Source organism: Pagrus major, chromosome 9 (assembly GCF_040436345.1).
Source record: "Pagrus major chromosome 9, Pma_NU_1.0".
NCBI classification, from domain to species: Eukaryota; Metazoa; Chordata; class Actinopteri; order Spariformes; family Sparidae; genus Pagrus; species Pagrus major.
This window is the reverse complement of record NC_133223.1, coordinates 1,320,401-1,346,277: the sequence shown is the minus strand read 5'-3', so window position 1 is coordinate 1,346,277 and position 25,877 is coordinate 1,320,401. Positions and strand designations below refer to the sequence as shown.

General features: G+C 40.7%; 1 protein-coding gene across 1 annotated transcript in view; it reads left to right on the top strand.

Annotated features, from left to right (window-relative positions):
- The first annotated feature begins 3,509 nt into the window (after nucleotides 1–3,509).
- The window catches only part of LOC141001915 (N-myc-interactor-like), a 40,597-nt gene continuing 18,229 nt past the window's right edge, over nucleotides 3,510–25,877 (top strand). The window contains exon 1 of the mRNA XM_073473076.1: nucleotides 3,510–3,711. Within this exon, the coding sequence (XP_073329177.1) occupies nucleotides 3,579–3,711 (133 nt within the window). The 5' untranslated portion in view covers nucleotides 3,510–3,578. The remainder of the gene's footprint in view (nucleotides 3,712–25,877) is intronic.

Here is a 25,877-nt window from a genome sequence, read left to right as displayed (position 1 = left end):
TGACTTCCTGTGTCCAGTGGGTGGCGCTATGGATATGACACAGTATTGATGCAGAGACGTATTCAGGGTGAGCCCCTCTACATGTGTGAGGAATTTGATGCAGATGGGCAATTGTATGTTGAAGTTATAAGGACTTCCTGCGTGATGGCGAAGGATCGAAATTCACCACACCGCCACGCCCACCAGGTACAACACAGGCTGTTGAAGTTATGAGGATGCTACTGAGTGAATGTGAAGTCTGTGGTGTTAAATCCGTAGGATGAGTTAGTTTAAGTACGAGGCTTAGAAATTGGGTCCGTACAGAATGGGAAAAGCCATAAGGGGGTCATCGAAATAAACCGCACCGCCACGCCCACCAGGAACAACGTAGGCGAAAGCTTTTGACAAGGTGTCATCATCAAGGTATGAGGATGAGACTTAGTGAGTGTGAAGTCTGAGGCATTAAATCTGTAGGCCAAGTTAAATGATGTACGAGGCTTAGAAATGGGTTCCTACAGAATAGGAAAAGGCATAAGGGGGTCATCGAAATAAACCGCACTGCCACGGCCACCAGGAACAACGTAGGCGAAAGCTTTTGACAACTTTTCATCATCAAGGTATGAGGATGAGACTTAGTGAGTGTGAAGTCTGTGGCGTTAAATCTGTAGGACAAGTTAAATAAAGTACGAGGCATAGAAATGGGTCCGTACAAAATAGGAAAAGCCATAAGGGGGGCGTTAGGGGGCGCTACTGAGCTGTTGTGCCGCGCATGAGGGCAGTTATGGTATTGAATTAATGTACTCATTGGTTTGAAGCTACGAGCCAAATTTGGTGAGTCTGCGATCATCCTAAAGTCCCGAAAACACTGCCGGAAAAATAAAAATTGCTGCACGCCATTCAAGATGGCTGACTTCCTGTTCCAGCAAAAATTCCGACAAAAATAATTCCTGGCTAAATCCTTGAGACCCATGAGTCCTGTAAATTTCATGACGATCCGAGAATGTTTTTGGTCACATGACTCGACGTTAGGTGGCGCTATGGAGTCCCCTGGCCACACCCACCCCCAATCATGTTAAATTATCAAATTTTTCACCACATGTGACGTATGTTCCAAGTTTGGTGAGTTTTGGGGTATGTTCAGGCCCCCAAATATGCAATCTTGGGGAAGGACAAAAAAGAATAATAATAATAAATAATCCGAGCAAATTCAATAGGGCCTCGCACGAGATTCGTGCTCGGGCCCTAATAATAATAATAAATAATCCGAGCAAATTCAATAGGGCCTCGCACGAGATTCGTGCTCGGGCCCTAATAACAGCTCTTTCACCCACCTGTTGTGAGATGGAGGTTGAGCATGTTTCCAATTAAGAAGTATGAGTCGCCTGGCCAGCAGGGTGGTAAAGGCAAGAACAGTCTGCATGACTTTAGTGGTGATAAGCTGCAAGGGGGCACCAAATAAGGCCAAGAAAGGTTCAGGAGTGATAGTAGTATTATATGCTGTGCTAATGGTTTTGAAGATTTCGGACCAGAATGTGGCAAGCATGGGACAGAACCAGAACATATGAGAATGGTCAGCTGGAGCTTGTTTGCACCTATTACATAAGTCAGTTACATTGGGGTAAATATGAGATAGCCTCAAATTAGTGTCGTGAACCTTGTGCACAACTTTACACTGGAGAAGGCCGTGCCTCGCACAGATTGAAGAGGAGTGAACCAACCGTAAGACATGTTGCCAATAATCATCAGGTAGAGTGGTTCCGAGCTCTTGCTCCCAAGAATCTTTGGGGCCAGACGCTAGGCTATCAATAGTAGAATTGATGAGACTGTAAATGCTAGAAATTAGCCGACTTTGTTCAGGATCAAGAGCCAATAAAGAGTCTACCAGAGTTTCCGGGAGACGACTGGGGAATTTGGGGTTCTGATTCCGAATAAAATGCCTTATCTGAAAAAAAACAAATAAGTGGGAGTTAGGTAGGTCGAATTTCTTTGAGAGCTCAGAGACGGACATGAAAACCCCTTGGTTGTAAAGGTCCTTTAATTTAGTTATCCCTTTGTCAAACCAGGTCCGAAAGGTTAAATCAGAGCAAGAGGGCAGAAACAGGTGATTGTTTACAGTAGGGGAGAGGGCCGAGGCCCTATGAAGGCCTAGACTTTTCCTAATTTGAATCCAGATTCTAACGGAGTTAATTACCACTGGGTTTGAGGTAAAGTTAGAGAGAGTCAAAGGGAGTTGAGAACAAATCAGGGAATGAAGAGAGAGTTTAGAGGATGCAAGTTCCATATCCACCCATGAGAATCCAGTATAAGAGTTTATGAATATTACAGGACCAGTAATAATGTAAGAAATTGGGCAATGCTAAGCCACCGAGAGCTTTGGGGAGCTGTAGCACTGATCTCGTGATGCGTGGATTTTTTTTTGCCCCAGAGGAAAGAACTTACTAATTGATCAAGTGATCTAAAAAATGACTTCTTAATAAGGATGGGGATATGCGAAAAGAGATATAAAAACTTGGGTAGAACAACCATTTTAACCAAATTAACTCGACCTACTAGGGATAATGGGAGACTACCCCACCTATCAAAGTCTAGTTTACACCTCTCAAGAAGAGGAGAGAAATTTTTGGAGAAAAGTCGATTAATTGAATTAGTAATAAACACCCCCAAATATTTAAAACCGTCTGTAGCATATTTGAAAGGGAAAAAGGTCTGGGGTATATTTTTGGCTGGGGAGTTGATGGGAAGAAGTTCACTCTTCTGGAGGTTCAGTTTATAGCCTGAATAGAATCCAAATTAGTCAAGAATGCTGAGAACCACAGGGAGAGAGGCAGCCGGACTGAATTGAAACCAAATTTCTGCAGAACAAAAAAAGATAGCTCCACTCCACCCTGTCGAAGGCCTTCTCTGCATCTAGTGAGATAATCACCTCAGGAGAGCACGAACTAGGAGAGTTAATGATATTTAAGAGCCTCCTCGTGTTATGAAATGAGTGCCTTCCAGGCATGACTTCACAACTTTTTGGACATTTTTTACCAAAACTATCCTCAGCACGAATCAACAAAGACCAAATACTATCTCAGTGTGGAAAAATCTGATCAGTAACCTGATTCCAATTTGTCTGTGTAGTAGTGTTTAAAATGTCAATTATTGTTGGATGGAGCAGATGGGGAAGAAGGGAGAGGGTGGGAGGGGTGGGAAAAATTGTAAAAATTTAGTTGCGACAAAGTAATTTCATTGCATGTTTTGTATATAAGATCCTGCTGTTGTAATAAAAAAATAATGACCAAAGAGAGAGAGAAGGGGAGGGGGTTGGTAACTTGTAAATATTTAATGAATTCCTCACATATTGCATATTATATGAGTATGTAATTGCACTTCCATTAGCTTTTTGGAATAATAATAATAATAATGTACCTCAAAACTTACTTACAGAACAATAGTTACATACGTTTCACACTTTATTGTGCATTCACATTATAATGATGACAACTCTTTGCAGTGACCAGTAAAGATTCCCTTGTAATCAGTGTGTGCTGTCATCAATATAGGTCTACCTTGACGTTTCCAGAAAGAAGCTCAATGTTTCCAACGTCCCCTCTACCATGTCATTGGAGAGAATGGCTGACCGACTGGAGATGAGTTTCTCTAAGCCTAGCAGAGGAGGTGGAGAAGTGGACAGTGTGGAGTACGATGAGAACACTGGGACAGGACAGATCACCTTTCTCCAACCCGAAGGTACAACTCTCAGGGCCACATTTACTAAGACAGTAGGGTAGTGTGTGTGAACGAAGTAAATGGGTCCTCAGTGAATTTGCAGCCACATTTTGTGTATATTTACAGTAGCTCCTGATTTACTCAGACAGAAGCTCATTAGACAGACAGTTCCTGGACAAGGAAACAGACACATTATGTAAAGAAGGGCAAGCCCGATAGGCATAGTTTAGCAGTGACATTTGTCTGCAAGTACCAAGTTCTTAAGGAAATTATCATTTGAAACATTTACTGCAGTCAAACATAGGTACAATAGAAATGATAAAGCAGGACATGGGTGGCAAAATATTATATTAAAAATATTAAAATTAAATATTAAAATTAAATAAATTAAATATTAAAAAAATATATAAATATAAGCCCCCTCAACCAGTAGAGATAGTGGATGCAGTTTGTAAAAGTGGTAATGGAGTGGATGTCTTATTAACACTGCAAATGTCAAAAGCAGTGTAGTGATTGCACAGTTCACTGATGGTCAAGTTCACTCAAGTTCAACACACACCTAAACAGCTTATCTGCTGATAATTTTTTGTTTTAAATAATTGGATAATGTGTTCGATCTTCAAGATTTATATAGAATAAAAGTACAGTATGTTTCTTTAGCAATTACAATTTTCCTTGTGGCCTGGGTAAATGCTATCAAGACTGTGTTTATGATTGGCCTTTAGAGGCGCAGAATTTTCCCTACAAATCCAACCATTTCAATCTGTTCGACCATCATAATCAACCTCCGTTAACATGTCTGTACCTGTTACTTGGAAACACTCCCTACAGGGAAAGGCATATCCCAACTCCGATCTGTTTGATATAGTAAAAATTGCTTTTGTCAAAAATATCAAAATATTGAAAAATATCAATTCTGATTTTTTGTAACTGTTTTAATACTAATCTTCCACAGTATTGACACTAATACCAGCTATACAGCTAGTTGACACAAAACACTGCAGTGTCCACATAGCCCCACCTCCTCCCCTCATATGACTTGTGACTATGGTCACAAGTAGATTACCTTAAATACTGTTGTGCTTAATACACAGTAACCAAGCCTTGTTATATTTATCTCTGGTAACGCTTTACAATTAGCACACATTTATTAACATTACTTAATGCAGTAATAACATTAATAAGGTGTTGATTCACATAGTAGTTAATAGTTTATTAACAACAACAATATAACAAGTACACATATGTTAACATTACTTAATGGAATAATAACATTTTGCTATAAGTCAATGTGTCAAGTAATCATTTACTAATGGTGTTCTATTTACAGTTAAAACAGTAGTGACGAAACCTTACTTAACATTAGCTAATGGAATCATAACCATTTACTTACATTCAATTAATAGTTAACTAATGTTTCAAGCCATCATTTACTAATGGTGTCCATCTTAATTAAGTTGTTAATTCATACATTATACAATAATTTATAAAGCCTCTATTAACATTTGATAAAATAGAAATGTTAGCAAATTGCATTAGCAAATGCATTAATAAGCAATACCTAACAGTTAACTTGTGTCTGTTTATCATTAATTAATTGTGTTCCTATTAATTATACATTATTAGTTTATAAAGATTATATTAACATTAGTTAATACAATAATAAGCATTATTAAGTCTTAATTAATACATCAATAGCCATTAAGTCAACAAATGTCTCTTGTTTACATTTATTATGGGTTTACATATTAATTAATGTACTTACTAATGTTAGTATTTGGTTGATAAAGACGTTCGTTGACATGTATGTCATCAGATCCTTAGCTACTGTCCCAACATTACTTCACCATAATTAACCATTAATGAATGCTCTTTGTGACTTTTGAAGACTTCTTAAATGCACAAAAGAAGTGAAGAAGCATCCCTTAAATAAAGCAGATGATTCCAATAAATCCTAAGATCATGTCTAAAATATTTATTTCAGAAGCTAAAAGTAAAATTTTTACTGGAGAGTGACCTCTGTCCTGTCAAGTTTATAATTATGGCTTTTATTTTAGTTGCTTAAATGCGCCACAATATTTGCTCCAGTGACATTGGGGCGGCAATAGCTCAGTCCATAGGGACTTGGCTTAAGGTGGCCGGTTCAAGTCCCACTTGGACCAGAAAAAGTGTGATGTGGACTAGTAATGGAGAATGCTAGTTCACATCCTGGGCATTGCCGAGGTGCCCTTGAGCAAGGCACCGACCCCTAACACTGCTCGTTGGGCGCCGTGCATGTGGCAGCCCCCTCACTCATCTCCTCCGTACACTGTGTGAGTGTGTGTGTAATGTGAGTGAAAAAGAGAATTTCCCCATTGTGGGATTAGAAGGGATTTTAAAATAAAATAAAAAATTACTGCTTGCATGAAAATGTAAAAAATAACTGAAAGTGGCTTCTTTAATAATAAAATCTGAGCATACGCGCGTCATGAACCAGCTTATGTGGGCGCATCTTACTATCTAAATAATCCGCCCTTTAAATAGCAGCAAAAATATTGCCATCACTTTCTGCTGTGTCAAAATAGCAATGTGCCATCAATGCGCCTGACCACACCTCATTTTAAGACAAATATGCCCAGGGGTCACACAGGTGTGTGCAAGTACATTTGCTGCTTGCACCACGTGGGTGCTGGGCGTGAAAATGACAACTGCATCGGTGAGAAACTATCAATGACACTCGTGCTTGGCTGTGCGCCACCTTTTGCCAGGCATAAGATAGGAACCTTATCATTTCTGCTGTTGGGGGATTGCAGGTAATTTAATTAATATGTTCCTCACTAAAGACATATTTCATCCACCCGCCTCCCATCCACTATTAATCAGAATGGTTAATAGTTCAGCAGGAGGTAGAGCTGAACCACAAATTTCTCCTGATGAGCAGCTCGGCACCTTGCATGGCAGACTCTGTCATCAGTGTGTGAATGTGTGTGTGAATAGGTGAAAGTGACAAGTGTTGTAAAGTGCTTTGAAGTCAGTAGACTGGAAAAGTGCTATAGAAATGCAAGTCCATTTACCATTCATCTATAATTTTTATGGATGTTGAGAGTTTTGCACAGATGAGACTCTGAAGACCTGTTTTTTCTGGATTCGGTTGCACTTAATTACACGGTCCAATGTAGGCAAATCGGCCTTGTGAATGTCATTGAATTTTGTGTAGCCTGCAATTGTGTGGTTTCTCTTGGTTTGACAATATTGTTTGCTTGTTCAAAATAGCTGTCTCTTGTCCTGGTGTCAACAATCTGTGCCTTCCACCATGGCCATCTCTCAATTCAGCAGAAGTATATGATGGAAGCCAGGATTGCTACAACAAGTAGGAGAATATGCCAGCAGAAAACAGCTCCCTGACCAATATGTATCAATGACGACTCCATGTCGTCCATTAATACCCGATAATGGACACCTCTCCAGGCATTATCCCGCTTATACCATGGTCACTTGCCAAAGACAAAAACATTAAGACAATTTATGTATATATTTTCGTGTGTTTTGTGATCAAAATATCAAGTTTTTCACAAGCAGTAACTCTGTTTCCCTAGCGACACCTGAGAGTTTGACTAAAAGCTTAAACAGTCATTACAATCCCACAAGGTTCTGATGTAATGGAAACATTGTTTACTACTCCAGTAAATAGGACAGACCTGCCTGATTACATTATATTAGGTTGCTGGTCACTGGGCAGCTTTGACTCTGGTTGTAGAGCAGTCATCCAGCAATCGGAAAGTTGGTGGTTCGATTCCCAGAATTGTCCCCAGTGGCTCTTCCATCGGTATGTGAGTGGGTATGTATTGTTATTGCTCCTGATGAGTGCCTTGCATGGTAGCCTCTGCCACCAGTGTATTAATGTGTGTGAATAGGTGAATCCTGACTTGTGTTGTGAAGCACTTTGAGTGGTCGCTAAGACTAGCAAAGCTCTATATAAGTACAGTCCAGTTGGTTAAGTTAACACGATCTTAAGTTTTATGGCTCCTACATCTTACTTTTGAGCTATGTAAAGTTGTCGGGACACAGAAACACAAACCAGTTATGACTGTAACTGGTGGACAGCCATCTCAAAGGGCCCTCCTCTATGCAAAGAGCAGGATATATATAGGCGCTCTTACACCTCGAACTTCTTAAAAGGCTCATCCAAAACGAGCCTCAATTTTGGAAACGGCTGTAAGGAATATAGAGACATTATGGTTCAAAGCATTTTGTTACAGTTTTTGTTCTGTGGTATTCGTTACTTGATGTTCATAAGCATTACAGGGATGTGTAATGTTCTGAGTGCCATTTATTGAGCAGGGAGATATCTAGCATGTCTAACACAGAAGTATCCATTGTTGGGACCCACAGATGAAGTCATTCATTATGGATTTAAAAATGGACTCTGAACTGAACTCAGTTTCCCAGAATTCCCCAGTCTTCACACCTAGGTGCAAATTCAGCTTTGATCTACTGTTGGTCAGGGTGACAGACCCCTCTCTGACCAGATGGTCAAAACTCCAGCTCCTTCCTTTGTTCTCTCTCTTCTTCACCTCTCTCCCCACAGGGCTGCCTGCCCTCAAGTTCTCTTCTCCTGGATTCTTCTGGGCCTAACAGCTACTGAGAGCTGCCAGCTGCATTTCCAGCTGGCCCAAAGAAATTCTCCTCATAGCAGCGACTCAAGGTCCTGCTAGTATTCCAGCTTAGTTAGTGCCAGCAGCTGCAACGCAAAGCTCACCAGCTAACTACACAATCCAACGAACACGAAGCAAGTTAGCACCAAGCTGCTATCCTTGCAAAGGAAAGGAGCAACCAGTTTCCACCACCGCAAAGTTATAAACTGTGTTTATCTTTACTGGCCCCAATCTGTATGCCAACAAGAGCAACGAGATTGTGCTGTAACCACCCCTCCTCCACAGGAAGCTACCCCCTATGGTGTAGGCCAGCACACAGTTTGGTTGGTAGTGTACTCCCCAAGCTATGCTACAGAGTGTCTGCCAAAGCAACAGCATAGCCAACCACACTGATTGTTGTTTAGACAACTTGTTTAACAATGAAGAGCCCCTGTGTAGAACGATTCATTTTTAGAACTCCTTAGAGCGCATAATTCTAATCTCCTCCGTGAAGTTCAGATGGCTAATAAGAAAGCCATGCGCTATTTAGATAACCTGCACGCAGCAGAGTTAGATCTTTGCTCACACAAGGAGGAGTTGTTAAGGCTTAGGTCAGAATGTCTTTTCCCCACCACAGCCAATGTGATTCTGGTTACTCTGATTCACACTTCTCCCTTGATGGAAGGTTAACTCCCTCTCCACTCAGAAGATGTGAACAATTCCCAACTGACCAAGTCCTTGGGAATGAAGTCAGTTCCTCAACCTCCACCGAGAGACAGAGATAACAGTAACATGACTTCATCTTTCTGAAACAGACAGTGAGGTCAGATGTAGTTTATCCCCCAGAAGATATTCTTCCCACTGTTCCCAGTCTCTGATGCATGACACCTTCATCAGTGCCCATCCCTCTGAAAGGGGGACCAGGTTACTCCAGGACTGCCCCGCCTGATAACAGCTGTCCTGCCCCTGCCTCTCAGCTAGACACAACTGCAGCATGTGATGTCAATGTCCATAAAAAATGCTAGCTTAGAGTGCCCCCGCCTTGAAGAGCCTTGTATAGCTAGGGACATGGAACATTTTGAGCCGGACAGCTGTGATCACCATGTTGAGGATTACCTTAGTAAGGATGTATAGGGGCACTGGGCGTAACCACCATGTCCACCAACTGCATTGAGATAGGCATGCAGACAATAGGAGTTGTAGAAGGCCATATGTAGAAATCTTGGCCCAGAATTATGACCAGCGAGCATACTGTTTGGATGATGACCACAGCTTCTCTGACCACAGTTTAGTGCACAGTCATAATTCCTTAGCTAGTACTTTCTTACAGTTGCAACAGGCAACCTTGCATTTGTTAGCAACAGCAGCAAACTGAACTATTCAGAATTAGTAATAGCATGCTATTGAGACTAAATTCTAATTGGACACAGACACCACTGTCGAAGAAATTTATGTTTCAAAGTCACACTGCTTACTTCTAATGCTCTCTGTAATATGCAAGACTGTTTCTTTGTAGCTGGTGAAACGCGTTGTCCTTCAAATAAAATATTAGAAGAAAACAAGAAATGACATTACTGTGACATTGGCCAACAATCACTGAGTAACATAAGCCTACTGATATGTGGGACTATGTTATACTACAGTACATATACATAAAGAGGAGTAGCATAGTGTAGATTGTAGATAGCTTACCGGATCTAATTTCTGAATGTATGGATGACAAATGCAACAGTGTTCAGGTTGGGCTGAATTCTGCCAAGCCTCCCTACTCAATCCATGGTTGAGCACTTGGTCAAGAATGTAACGTGATCTTATCTGATGCCATCTATACCATTTCTCTCCATTTTCCTCCGAAATAGGTGAGCTCATCTGCCATGTTTTGGTAATACTGGGCAGGGGCGCCATTTACGGGGGAAAAGTTAGGACAATTCCAAGGGCCCCAAAAAATAGGTAAAAACTAATATACAATTATTAAACCATCATCATTGAGTATATATTTCAAATATAATAATACAATTAATGATCCCTTTGTTAGGGCCCGAGCAGGGAACCTGCGAGGACCCTATTGTTTTTCGAATGATTATTATTATTATTAGGGCCCGAGCAGGGAACCTGCGAGGTCCCTATTGTAATTGCAATGATTATTATTAGGGCCCGAGCAGTGAAACTGCGAGGACCCTATTGTTTTTCCAATGATTATTATTAGGGCCCGAGCAGGGAACCTGCGAGGTCCCTATTGTTTTTCGAATGATTATTATTATTAGGGCCCGAGCAGGGAACCTGCGAGGTCCCTATTGTTTTTCGAATGATTATTAGGGCCCGAGCAGGGAACCTGCGAGGTCCCTATTGTTTTTCGAATGATTATTAGGGCCCGAGCAGTGAAACTGCGAGGTCCCTATTGTTTTTCTCGTGATTCTTATTAGGGCCCGAGCAGTGAAACTGCGAGGACCCTATTGTAATTGTAATGATTATTAGGGCCCGAGCAGGAAACCTGCGAGGTCCCTATTGTAATCGTAGTGATTCTTATTTTTAGTTTTTTTTCTTAGGCCGAAATGATCGCATTTTTCACTGCCTGAACATACCCCAAAACTCATCAAACTTGGAATATATGTCATACCTGGCGAAAAATTTTATAATCTGTTGTCATTGTGAATTTTCACCACTAGGTGGCGCTATAATCAAGGAAAGTGCGTTTTGGCTAATAACTCCCACATACTTTGTCACACATTCAAAAACCTTATATCCACGCGTTCAGTGAATCCTGCTGAATCTCCTGATATAGGCCACGCCCATTTCCGCCTACCGTTTTTTTTCGCTAGCTCGCAAAATGTCGCAAACCTACTTTTTCGAACTCCTCCCGGGCAATTTCACCCATTTGCACGAAACTTTGCACACAGCATCTGTGGACGCTCCTGACAAAAAGTTATTAAAAGAATTTTGATATTCCAAAGAATACTCAAGTTATTAAATAACAACTTCCTGTGGATTTGGGTCACAACAGGAAGTGCTGCATATCTCCATATTGATGTGTCCAAATGACGTCAAACTCAGGATACTACTTCCCCATGAGCCCCTAAGGCTCTGTGCAAAATCTTGGCCCATGACCACTAGGTGGCGCTATTTAAATTGAAGTATTTTATATCTCGACATTGGTTGGTCGGATTAACACAAAACTTGGTACACTGATTGCCAATGGCCTCCTGAGGACAACTGACGAAGGGGTTACCGATCTGACACTAGGTGGCGCTCTGGTGGCAGTTTCATTTTATAATTGGCACTGTGCCCACACCATAACACCTATGGATATGAAACTGATTGGGGTGGTATAGACTGGCATCTGTAACTCACACACCAAAAATCACCAGCAGGTGGCGCTATTATCAAGAAAAAACATTTTTTGCTAATTACTCCCACATAATATGGTGCACATTGTTAAACATTATATCTATATGTTCCCTGTATACAGCCGAACCATGTGATGTAGGCCACGCCCACGTTCACACTGAATTTCCATTTGCAAATTCGCCAAATGTCGCAAACCTACTTTTTCGAACTCCTCCCAGGCACTTTCTCCAATTTGCACCAAACTTTGCACGCAGTATCTCTGGAACCTCCTGACAAAAAGTTATTAAAATAAATGTGCTAGTCCACAGAACGGCCAAAATATAAAACAACAATTTCCTGCGCATTGTGGTCAAACAGACATTCTTGTGTATCTTGATGAAATACAGTCCGATGAACACAAAACTTTTGGCAATTGTGTTCCATGGCACGATGAGCATTTCTACAAAATTTCGTGCAAATCGACCAATAGGTAGCGCTTTTATTGCTAAATGACGAAATGACAGCTTCACTGCCTTCAGTTTTGATTCCTCTATGGAAGTTGTTGCATGAACAAGCCTCGACAGCAGCATGCCCCGACGGCAGCATGTAACGACAGCAGCATGCCCCGACGGCAGCACGTCCCGACAGCAGCACGCCCCGACCCGCGTGGACTGCGAGGGCCCGTTCATCGCTGCTTGCAGCTTTAATTATTATTATTATTTTATTCCTTCGTCCAAAATGATCGCATTTTTCACTGCCTGAATGTGAATGAAAAGTCGATTTTATTTGGCAAAGTCATTAGGCTTGGCGAAAAATTTTATAATCTGTTGTTGTTGTGAACGTGCACCACTAGGTGGCGCTATTATCAAGAAAAGTACGTTTTGGCTAATAACTCCCACATACTTTGTCGCACCTTCAAAAACCTTATATCCACGCGTTCAGTGAATTGTGCTGAATCTCCTGATATAGGGCAGGCCCATTTTTGCCTATCGTGTTTTTTCGCTAGCTCGCGAAATGTCGCAAACCTACATTTTCGAACTCCTCCCAGGCAATTTCACCAATTTGCACCAAACTTTGCACACAGCATCTGTGGACCCTCCTGACAAAAAGTTATTAAAAGAATTTTGATATTCCAAAGAATACTCAAGTTATTAAATAACAACTTCCTGTAGATTACAGTCAAAACAGGAAGTGTTGCATATCTCCACATTGGTTTGTCCAAATGACGTCAAACTCAGGATCCTACTTCCTCATGAGGTCCTAAGGCTCTGTGCTAAATTTTGGTTGATGACCACTAGGTGGCGCTCTTTAAATTGAACTATTTTATATCTCGACATCGGTTGGTCAGATTAACACAAAACTTGGTACACTCATTGCCACTGCCCTCCTGAGGATAGCTGACAAAGGGGTGACCGATCTGACACTAGGTGGCGCTTTGGTGGCAGTTTCTTTTTATATTTGGCACTGTGCCCACACCATAACACTTATGGATATCAAATTGACAGGGGTGGTATAGACCGGCCCCTGTAACTCACACACCAAAAATGACCAGCAGGTGGCGCTATCATCAACACAAACTGTTTTTGCCTAATAACTCCCATATACTTTGTCGCACATTCAAAAACCTTATATCCACGCGTTCAGTGAATCTTGCTGAATCTCCTGATATAGGCCACGCCCATTTGCGCCTAGCGTTTTTTTCCGCTAGCTCGCGAAATGTCGCAAACCTACTTTTTTGAACTCCTCCCAGGCAATTTCACCGATTTTCACCAAACTTTGCACACAGCATCAGTGGACCCTTCTGACAAAAAGTTCTTAAAAGAATTTTGATACGCCAAAGAACACTCAAGTTATTAAATAAGAACTTCCTGTGGACTCGAGTCAAAAGAGGAAGTGTTGCATATCTCCACATTGGTGTGTCCAAATGACATGAAACTCTGTATAGTACTTCCCCATGAGCCCCTAAGACTCTGTGCAAAATCTTGGCCCATGACCACTAGGTGGCGCTATTTAAATTGAAGTATTTTATATCTCGACATCGGTTGGTCAGATTAACACGAAACTTGGTACACTGATTGCCAATGGCCTCCTGAGGACAGCTGACGAAGGTGTTACCGATCTGACACTAGGTGGCGCTCTGGTGGCAGTTTCATTTTATAATTGGCACTGTGCCCACACCATAACACTTATGGATATGAAACTGATTGGGCCGGTATAGACTGGCATCTGTAACTCACACACCAAATATCACCAGCAGGTGGCGCTATTATCAACACAAAACCACTTTTTGGCTATCAGTTAAGACATGCGCGCACAATAACGGGGCAATGGGTCCGGGTAAGGAGCACGCCCCGACAGCAGCACGGCCCGACCCGCGTGGCCTGCGAGGGCCCGTTCATCGCTGCTTGCAGCTTTAATTATTATTTTTTTTCTTCTGCCAAAATGATCGCATTTTTCACTGCCTGAACATACCCCAAAACTCATCAAACTTGGAATATAGATCAGACCTGGCGAAAAATTTTATAATCTGTTGTCATTGTGAATTTTCAGCACTAGGTGGCGCTATAATCAAGGAAAGTGCGTTTTGGCTAATAACTCCCACATACTTTGTCGCACGTTCAAAAACCTTATATCCACGCGTTCAGTGAATTGGGCTGAATCTCCTGATATAGGCCACGCCCATTTCCGCCTACCATTTTTTTTCGCTAGCTCGCGAAATGTCAAAAACCTACTTTTTCGAACTCCTCCCAGGCAATTTCACCAATTTGCACCAAACTTTGCACACAGCATCTGTGGACCCTTCTGACAAAAAGTTATTAAAAGAAATTTGGTGTTCCAAACAATACTCAAGTTATTAAATAACAACTTCCTGCACATTTCGTTCCAAACAGGAAGTGTTGCATATCTCCACATTGGTTTGTCCGAATGACGTCAAACTCAGGATACTACTTGCTCATGAGCCCCAAAGTCTCTGTGCAAAATTTCAGCTGATGACAACTAGGTGGCGCTATTTAAATTGAAGTATTTTATATCTCCACATTGGTTGGTCGGATTGACGCCAAACTTGGTACACTCATTGCCACTGCCCTCCTGAGGACAGCTGACAAAGGTGTTACTGATCTGACACTAGGTGGCGCTCTGGTGGCAGTTTCTTTTTAGATTTGGCATTGTGCCCACACCATAACACTTGTGGATATGAAATTCATAGGGGTGGTATAGACTGGCCCCTGTAACCCACACACCAAAAATGACCAGCAGGTGGCGCTATTATCAACACAAAGCAGTTTTTGACTAATAACTCCCACATAATTTGTCGGACATTGTTAAACCTTATATCTACGTGTTCCCTGAATTCACCTGAATTGTATGATGTAGGCCACGCCCACTTTTTGGGCAAAATTTCCATTCGCAAATGCGCCAAATGTTGCAAACCTACATTTTCGAACTCCTCCCAGACAATTTCTCCGATTTGCACCAAAGTTTGCACGCAGCATCTGTGGACCCTCCTGACAAAAAGTTATTAAAAGAAAAGTGCTAGTCCACACAACGCCCAAAATATAAAACAACAATTTCCTGCACATTGTGGTCAAACACACGTTCTTGTGTATCTTGATGAAATACAGTCCGATTAACACAAAACTTTTCCCAGTTGTGTTCCATGGCCACATGACAATTTCTGACAAATTTGGTGCAAATCGGCCAATAGGGGGCGCTTTTATTGCTAAATGACTAAATAACAGCTTGACTGCCTTCACTTTTGATTCCTCAACGGAAGTTGATGCATTAACAAGCCCCGACAGCAGCATGTAACGACAGCAGCATGCCCCGACGGCAGCATGTCCCGACAGCAGCACGCCCCGACGCGCGTGGACTGCGAGGGCCCGTTCATCGCTGCTTGCAGCTTTAATTAGGGCCCGAGCAGGAAACCTGCGAGGTCCCTATTGTTTTTCTCGTGATTATTTTTTTTATTATTTGTTTTTCTTTGTCCCAAATGATCGCATTTTTCACTGCCTGAACATACCCCAAAACTCACCAAACTTGGAATATAGATCAGACCTGGCGAAAAATTTTATAATCTGTTGTCATTGTGAATTTTCACCACTAGGTGGCGCTATAATCAAGGAAAGAGCGTTTTGGCTAATAACTCCCACATACTTTGTCGCACATTCAAAAACCTTATATCCACACGTTCAGTGAATTGTGCTGAGTCTTCTGATATAGGCCACGCCCATTTCCGCCTACCGTTTTTTTTCGCTAGCTTGCGAAATGTAGAAAACCTACTTTTTCGAACTCCTCCCAGGCAATTTCACCAATTTGCACCAAACTTTGCACACAGCATCTGTGGACACTTCTGACAAAAAGTTATTAAAAGAATTTTGATACACCAAAGAATACTCAAGTTATTAAATAACAACTTCCTGTGGATTTGGGTCACAACAGGAAGTGTTGCATATCTCCACAATGGTGTGTCCGAATGACGTAAAACTCAAGATACTACTTCCCCATGAGCCCCTAAGGCTCTGTGCAAAATCTTGGTCGATGACCACTAGGTGGCGCTATTTAAATTGAAGTATTTTATATCTCAACATCGGTTGGTCGGATGAAGACAAAACTTGGTACACTCATTGCCACTGCCCTCCTGAGGACAGCTGACAAAGGGGTCACCGATCTGACACTAGGTGGCGCTCTGGTGGCAGTTTCTTTTTATATTTGGCACTGTGCCCACACCATAACACTTATGGATATGAAATTCATAGGGGTGGTATAGACTGGCCCCTGTAACTCACACACCAAAAATGACCAGCAGGTGGCGCTATTATCAAGAAAAAACGTTTTTTGCTAATTACTCCCACATAATATGGTGCACATTGTTAAACATTATATCTATATGTTCCCTGAACACAGCCGAACCGTGTGATGTAGGCCACGCCCATGTTGGCACTGAATTTCCATTAGCATATTCGCCAAATGTCGCAAACCTACTTTTTCGAACTCCTCCCAGGCAATTTTTCTAATTTGCACCAAACTTTGCACGCAGCATCTGTGGACCCTCCTGACAAAAAGTTATTAAAAGAAATGTGCTAGTCCACACAACGCCCAAAATATAAAACAACAATTTCCTGCGCATTGTGGTCAAACAGACATTCTTGTGTATCTTGATGAAATACAGTCCGATTAACACAAAACTTTTGCCAATTGTGTTCCATGGCACGATGAGCATTTCTACAAAATTTCGTGCAAATCGGCCAATAGGTGGCGCTTTTATTGCTAAATGACAAAACAGCAGCTTCACTGCCTTCAGTTTTGTTTCCTCTACGCAAGTTGTTGCATGAACAAGCCTCGACAGCAGCAAGCCCACACAGCAGCATGTAACGACAGCAGCATGCCCCGACGGCAGCATGTCCCGACAGCAGCACGCCCCGACGCGCGTGGACTGCGAGGGCCCGTTCATCGCTGCTTGCAGCTTTAATTAGGGCCCGAGCAGGGAAACCTGCGAGGTCCCTATTGTTTTTCTCGTGATTCTTATTATTATTATTATTATTATTATTTTTCTGCCAAAATGATCGCATTTTTCACTGCCTGAACATACCCCAAAAGTCATCAAACTTGGAATATAGATCAGACCTGGCGAAAAATTTTATAATCTCTTGTCGTTGTGAATTTTCACCACTAGGTGGCGCTACAATCAAGGCAAGTGTGTTTTGGCTAATAACGTCCACATACTTTGTCGCACGTTCAAAAACCTTATATCCACGCGTTCAGTGAATCTTGCTGAATCTCCTGATATAGGCCACGCCCATTTCCGCCTACCGTTTTTTTTCGCTAGCTGGCGAAATGTCGCAAACCTACTTTTTCGAACTCCTCCCAGGCAATTTCACCAATTTGCACACAACTTTGCACACAGCATCTGTGGACGCTTCTGACAAAAAGTTATTAAAAGAATTTTGATATGCCAAAGAATACTCAAGTTATTAAATAACAACTTCCTGTGGATTCGGGTCACAACAGGAAGTGTTGCACAGCTCCACATTGGTGTGTCCAAATGACATGAAACTCAGGATACTACTTCCACATGAGCCCCTTATGCTCTGTGCAAAATTTTGGTCGATGACCACTAGGTGGCGCTCTTTAAATTGAAGTATTTTATATCTCAACATCGGTTGGTCGGATGAACACAAAACTTGGTACACTCATTGCCACTGCCCTCCTGAGGAAAGCTGACAAAGGGGTTACCGATCTGACACTAGGTGGCGCTCTGGTGGCAGTTTCATTTTATATTTGGCACTGTGCCCACACCATAACACTTATGGATCTGAAATTCATAGGGGTGGTATAGACTGGCCCCTGTAACTCACACACCAAAAATGACCAGCAGGTGGCGCTATTATCAAGAAAAAACGTTTTTTGCTAATTACTCCCACATAATATGGTGCACATTGTTAAACATTACATCTATATGTTCCCTGAACACAACCAAACCGTGTGATGTAGGCCACGCCCACGTTCGCACAGAATTTTCATTCGCAAATTCGCCAAATGTCGCAAACCTACTTTTTCAAACTCCTCCCAGGCAAATTTTCCAATTTGCACCAAACTTTGCACACAGCATCTGTGGACTCTCCTGACAAAAAGTTATTAAAAGAATTGTGATAGTCTAAAGAACGACCAAAATATAAAACAATTGCATATCTTGATGAAATACAGTCCGATTAACACAAAACTTTTTTGATCTGTCTTTTGTGCCCACATGAGGGTTTGTGCCAAATTTGGTGCATATCCACCAATAGGTGGCGCTTTTATTGCTAAATGATGAAAGAACAGCTTCATTTTCACTTTACATTTAGCACGTGGAGCATTGGACATGGTAGACCTCCAAGCCTACATAGCTCTGTTGATTCTAGACGGAGCAAACTTGATAGAACCTGGTTGAAGCCAAAAGTCGACACAAGTCCGGAGCAGGACAAAAAGGTTCTTTATTTGAATACAACTGAATTCACATCTGATGATGGTTTGAGGTGGATGCTGCTGGAGAGCTGTGTGGTGTCTAGCTGCTCGGACGACTGCAAGACAGGTTGAGTGTTGCAGAGGTGCTGAGGAATCGGTGCGCTGGAGCAGAGTCACATGTTGGTCGGTGCTCAGATGGAGACTGTACACAAAGCAAGGCAGTTTGTCGTTGTACTGGAAAACACAGGTGGACTAGAGTAAGCCTAGAAAACACTATTTACACAGCCCTGTACCATGTGTCGTTCACAAAATCCTCTGGCAGCAGCTACAGTGACGACCAGGGCTTTTAAGCAAGCAGTGATTGTCATGCAGCTGCAAGTGCGTGAGTGTGATGCTACCCGAGATTGTAAACTCCGCCCAGCCTTCCAGTGCACCTCTGCAAGCAAACACAACGGACAAGCACAAGAAACACAACACAGACACTGCGACCATAGATCGTCAAAAGATGATTATTATTATTATTATAATTGTGTTTGAATGATGTTTCTTTGTGGTCATGTAAGGGGCAATTTCATGTTGATTTTCTGTTATGGACTTTAGTCACACTTGTTATACATTTTATTGAGAAAAATATGGCCCTTCATGTAAATGCCAAAACAATCAGCAGGACACCGCAGGGAATTGAACCCCGTCCCAGTAAACCAGGAGTACCATTACCAGTGCCTTTTGCTTTTTGAGACTACATGACAGGTAAAGCAAAACCTGCATTAGCAACAGCATATGACTAGTAACAATTGATATTGTGCAATTACTGCAGTATAGTCTGTGTTATATATCAGCTTTAACGTTTTCAATCAAATGTTTGACCTATAAAACTCCAAATGTCTATCATTGACATTAGTGATTAGAATTATTATTACTATTTGTTATAACATGTTTTAGTTTAAAATGCTGTTGTAATGCAGGAAACAAAACCCTTTTTATATCTAACATTTTTTTTTTTTTTTTTTTTTTTTTTTTACAATTTTTTATATTGAACACACAATATAGAACTACAGTGAACTCCTAAGGAAAAATGCATATATAAATAACTAAACATTATGAAGAACTTTTTTTTGTGTTTTTATAGAACTTGTTTTTGTTTTTTTCTTGAACACACAATATGGAACTACACAAAACTCCAAAGGAAACATGCATATATTGCGCATATGTATATGTATATGTATATGTCTATATACATATATATACATACATATATATATATATATATATTATATATATATATATATATATATATATATTATATATATATATATATATATATATATATATATATATATATATATATATATATTACTACTGCGATTTCTTCTCTGGTCCCTGACAATTCTTCTAGGTCCTAGATGTAAAAGAACAGATGATCCCTTCATGGTCACTGAAATAAGTTGGCACCACTAATGATTCAACAATATAATGTGTTGTTTTCACATACACATGATCAATTAGTGTGCCGTTTTCTGTTGTAGGTTGTTTCACAAATTGAACAAACCCTTTGTTTGTCATGAATTTGGCGACTGACGATGATTTCAACATGTCGTCATTGAAATCTCCCATGACAGCAATTGTATCACTTTGTGGATTCAGCCAATCAAGTAGTTTGTTTAAATTTTGTTTAAACAAAGTCATGGGATAAGATGGTGGTCTGTAAATTACTGCCATCATTATGCTGTATGTAGTGCAGTGGTAAACCAAACATTCTACATTTACATTTGGTACCTGGAGAACATTACATGCCAAATTGTCTGCACTATAAAGGCCAACTCCACCATGTTGTTGGCCTTGAATTTCTGTCAATATTGGGTTGCTGCTACTGTAGGATAAGTTCCTTGACTGATTATGAAAGACATAACCGTCCATCTTTACAGTTTCAAATGAGGAAACTGCAGGCAGCCATGTTTCTGTAACAGCAATGCAGTTAAGCTGCAAATGCTGTGTACACAATGCCAAATCAGATACATGTTGTGCCAAATTCTGCACATTCATCAAAAACACAGTAAAGGTCTGCGTACTGAATTTGTGGCTTGTAATGTTGGTGACCATGAAGGGAGGCATCTGTTCAATTGCTTCTTTAATTATTTCCTTACAATAAATGGCTTTCTCCTTAAAGTCCCGAATCACTAACCCTGACAAATTTCTAACCCGACTTAAAGCTACATACGCCTGTCCAGCTGCAAAAATCTTTTCAAGCGACACTACCGCTTTATCAACTGTGATGCCTTGTACTTTGTGGACAGTACAAGCCCAGGCAAGCTTCAGTGGAAATTGCCTTCGCATTCCACCTTTCTTAGTTGCTCTATCCTCTTCTGGTTCAATGCCCGTGGAACCCATTTCCACTGCACAGGCAAATGCACAGCGCTTCCTCTTCTGTGTGCCTACCCTATCGTCATCAAATTTCACATACACCGTCTGAGGAAACCGCCTTTCCTCATTCTCTGGATAAACTATGTGTGTCACAGTGCCACATACCCCATTAACTAATCCGTCCGCTACATCCAAGTTTTTAAACAACATTACACGGGCATCTTTCCCTAAAAGCAGTGTCTCATCCAGACATGTGTCGTATGCTCTGGAATGATGTCCACTTATCAACTCCAGCTTGCCTGTTTTCTTACTATTAACATAATCCAGAGCCTCTATCCTAACATAATCCGGACAACTTTCAAACAACTGCTTTACATTATGCTCATTTACTTGTCTATTTGTCGGAAATATGTGCAAATCTGAGCTGACTTCACCGGTTTCACAACGTTTTAACATTTCTATGTCACTCTCCAACATCGGGGTACCTTTTGAACGAGTTCTAACTCTGTTCAACAAGTCTGCAAATACCTTATCTTTTTGACGAACAACAGTTTTCAGTTCTGCGACCTTAAACAACTGAGACCACAAATTAACACCTTCGTCGTCTAAATACAGAGCTCTCCCTTTCACTGGAGGCAACTGATAAAAATCTCCAACTGCAATTACACTAACATTTCCAAACGGGGAATAGTCACCAGATTGTTTAATTTGTCTTAATCTTCCATGGATATAGGCCAATAGTTTGTGATCAACCATGGAGATTTCATCAATTATCAAAAGTTGCAAACTACTGTATTTAGCACGTAAAGAATTCAGCTTCTCCTCACCCAATGGAGTGTAAGGTAAGCGTACATCTTTACCAATGCTAAAAGCACTGTGAATAGTAGTCGCATTTATATTATGTGCCGCAATCCCCGTCGGAGCTGTTAGTAGAACGCAAATGTCGTCCGGATCGTGACACACTCTCGACAACAACCTCATTGCTTCGTATTGTATAGCCCTGATCAAATGGCTCTTACCTGTCCCCGCACCACCTGTAATAAACACATGTATCGGATTTGGCTTTGCTCCATTTACTGTCTGTAAGCACCACTGCCTAATCTGAAAAAAAATACACATCTGTGTCTCATTCAGAGACCTGACTAAGGCCAAACCGTCACGTCTGCAGAGGACATTGTTCCTCTTTTCTAAATGTGCAACATCTTTATTGTTTACTGCTAAATCTGGAATGCTATCTACAGGTTCGTCCACTATCTGTTCGGTCTGTCTACGTTCCTCTATACACTCTAAACGCTCCAACTCCTGCTCTGGGCAAAGCTCGCACCAGGCATCTTCCACAACACCATCACTACTGATTGAAATTTGAATATCATCCAACTCGTCTGCATCTCTTTCAAATTTGCATCTATTCTGATCAACAATCACTTTAACCGAATGTAGCAGTTTATCACCTAATCTCACATGACCATGACTATAAAACTGCTCAAACGTCTCAAACCCTGCCGGTTTGAGATGGCTGTCTTTACAATACGGCAGGAACAACTGCAAAATGCTCTGATGGAACAATTCCGAATTCTTAGTCTCCGAAAAGCGCACGTAACGAACAACGGCAGGCTGCGTGCGTGTTCTTTTCACAACAAATCCACAATTATTGTTTAATTTAACCCTATTGACACACGTTTCATTTTTACTCACAACACGATACTCTGATGCAAATGTTGCCAAACACATGTCATTAAATGTACCATCCTTCGGCCTATTCTTGTACCTGTCAACAGTGTTCCTCATCCACATATCTTCATCGTTAAGATCATGTGATGATGCCTTTTGCTTTAACACACTTAAAGGCAAACTCATTCTAACTGTATTCTCCCCTACCGGCACAAACACAACTTTCCTAGAACACTCCTTAAGATGCATGTTTGTCAATCTATACACTGCTTCTTGAGCACAAACATCCCTGTTGTGTAAATACACACTTCCTAAATTTTTCAATGCATCTTTAGCACTACTATTACCCTCTTTAGCTGCTTCCCTCTGAGCACTTCCTAACAACAACCCCATCTCCTTTTCTGCCTTGGAGATGTAAGAAATAATGTACACCACACAAGCATAGGCATCAACGACATATTGGATGTCAATATTAGCATTCCAGCATTTTAAAAGTGGTTTGCTATACTGATTTATCCAAACCTCGTTCGCCTGCCTCTTCAAAACAACATGCGTCTTCCTGCCAACACGATTGTACGCAGCCTCAAAAACACTTTGATTTAATCCTAAATGTCTAAACAACTGTTCCACACTATCAAAACTGGCATTCTCATCTGAAAGAGCTGTTTTAATTTTTGTCATAATGGCGACTGCAATCTCTTTTTTCATGATCTCAGGTTTTTTCTGCCCCTCATTTTTGCACGCACAGCTGTCCAATTTCTGTGCTTCATCTACCTTACATTTACAAGATTTTGTGCCGTCCTCTTCACCAACTTCACGTGAAATAAAAGTTTTTGCAGACGGCGGCTTAGGAAAATTGAAACGACAAACAGTTTTATTCTTTTTACAAGATTTTGAATGTCGTTTTGAATGTTGTTGCACAGATGTAACAATGTCCAATAATGTTTCATCCTGTGCAGGTAATTCACATGTGACATAGTGATCAATAAATTTAACTACCTCTTCATCTGTGTTTTTATCGATTATTGGGGCATTCTCTATCCAAAAGAGGCAGTGAACATGTGGTGATCCACGCTGCTGGAATTCCACCCTATAAAAATAATCCTTTATTTTGCCAATAGGATTAGATGGAGACATGAGCACCTCTCTTAAAAAACAATGCCAGCGAAAATCAAACATTGTGGCCGCAGTGACCGGATTGCCACGCAAAAGTTGACACCTATCTGCCCATTCTAACTGTTCAGCTGTCTCTGTTCTACCTGCCTGCTTCAAAATACTATTGAGGAGATTTCTCCACCGCATGTCAGCTGAAGAAAACGAACAAAACCAGGTGGGGACACCCAGCTGACGAACACAAGCCAACAAATCACGCTGGGCTGCCTGCCAAAAAGATGGGGTACCTCGAATAGGTTTAAGAAAACGAAACCCATCATCAAACTGCAACAACTTTTTCAAAGATTCTTCGTCATTCAATAAATTTCTGCTAACTTTTTGAGATCTAGCACCTCCTTTACCCTTCCGCAATGCTATTGATACATTTGACACAACCTGTTCTACCTCAGATAAGTACTGAGCAAAAAAGATGTATTCAACATTTTGTGCAAATCTACCATCAGCATGTAAAATCCTGTTATTAAAATAACGCGACAAAGTCAAACGATGCTGTCTACTATCACGATATGTACCAAGTCCACCAGGAAACAACACCGGGAAGCATTTTGCTTCATTTGTATGATCAGACAACAACCTGACAGGAGAGTTCCCTTCTGCTGGAGCCAAATTTAATATATCATCAAAATATTGATCCAGTGTTTCCTGACCAATATCTACAGGCATAAGACAAGTGTCCTGGAACATGCAATGTTGTTGTCTATCATGCAGAAGCTCATCTTCCCCAACATCTGCAGATGCTTCACCACCACCATTACAATCAGTATCCAATTCCCTACAAAACTGGTTTATCCACGCTTCATTAAACTCTACATCTTTATAATGGACATTTTTCTGTTTCAAATATTGCAAAGCCTGCCTTACGCGCATAGTATCAACAAACTGATACTCATAATGTCCTTTATAAGTTAGCTTCCGCTTCAACTTTACTGGCAACAAAGATCCTTCCATCTCTGTACGTGGCAGCAAATTGCTCGTCTGCACAATATTTGCAGGAACACACGTTACAGGTCCATGTACTCCATTTTGCCCACCTTTAGGCAACGCCAACATCTTCATAAATGGAATATGCAACGCTATCAAATGTTGCTCTAAACTGTTCAAACACGCCAATTCTGGTGGAATGGGACAAACCGCCAAATTGTTCAAAGCACATTCAGGTGGCACCACACCTTTACTAATCTTAGAATGACAAGTGCTACAAATCCATAGCTCTCCTCTAGCTGTGTCCAACCATTTACACGGCAATACGCAGTCTTCATCACATTTATGTAAATACTTTTCACTAATACATTTATCTGCAATTACACTTATTTCTTTACTTTTTGTGTAATCATCTCTTTTACACTTTAAAACCTGCTTTTTAAACAACCCTCTGTGGCACACACAGCACACAAAATCTGGCCCATCTTTAACTTTATCCCAAAACTGTTCTCTAACATAATCAAACTGCTCTGCCTTTTCTTTATTTTGTTCCCTTTTCAATTTGTTTCTAGCTATAACCCGCTTCTTATGCTCAAGACTTCCATAATACTTACTTCTACTGATGGCTTTTACATGCTGACTGTGCACTTCACTTTTTCTATATTTCATTTTACTCATCTCCTTAACGTTATGCTTATGTACTACATTTAGCCTATATTTCATTTTACTCATCTCCTTAATATTATGCTTATGTACTACATTTAGCCTATATTTCATTTTACTCATCTCCATAACTTTATGCTTATGTAGTACATTTAGCCTATATTTCATTTTACTCATCTCCATTACTTTATGCTTATGTATTACATTTAGCCTATATTTCATTTTACTCATCTCCATAACTTTATGCTTATGTACTACATTTAGCCTATATTTCATTTTACTCATCTCCTTAACTTTATGCTTATGTACTACATTTAGCCTATATTTCATTTTACTCATCTCCTTAACTTTATGCTCATGTAGTACATTTTCCCTATATTTCATTTTACTCATCTCCTTAAGTTTATGCTTATGTAGAACATTTTCCATATATTTCTTTTTATTGATTTCAATGACTTTCTTCCTAAGCAAATCATTTACCTGGTACTTTATTTTACTTTTTAAGTTCTTTTTACT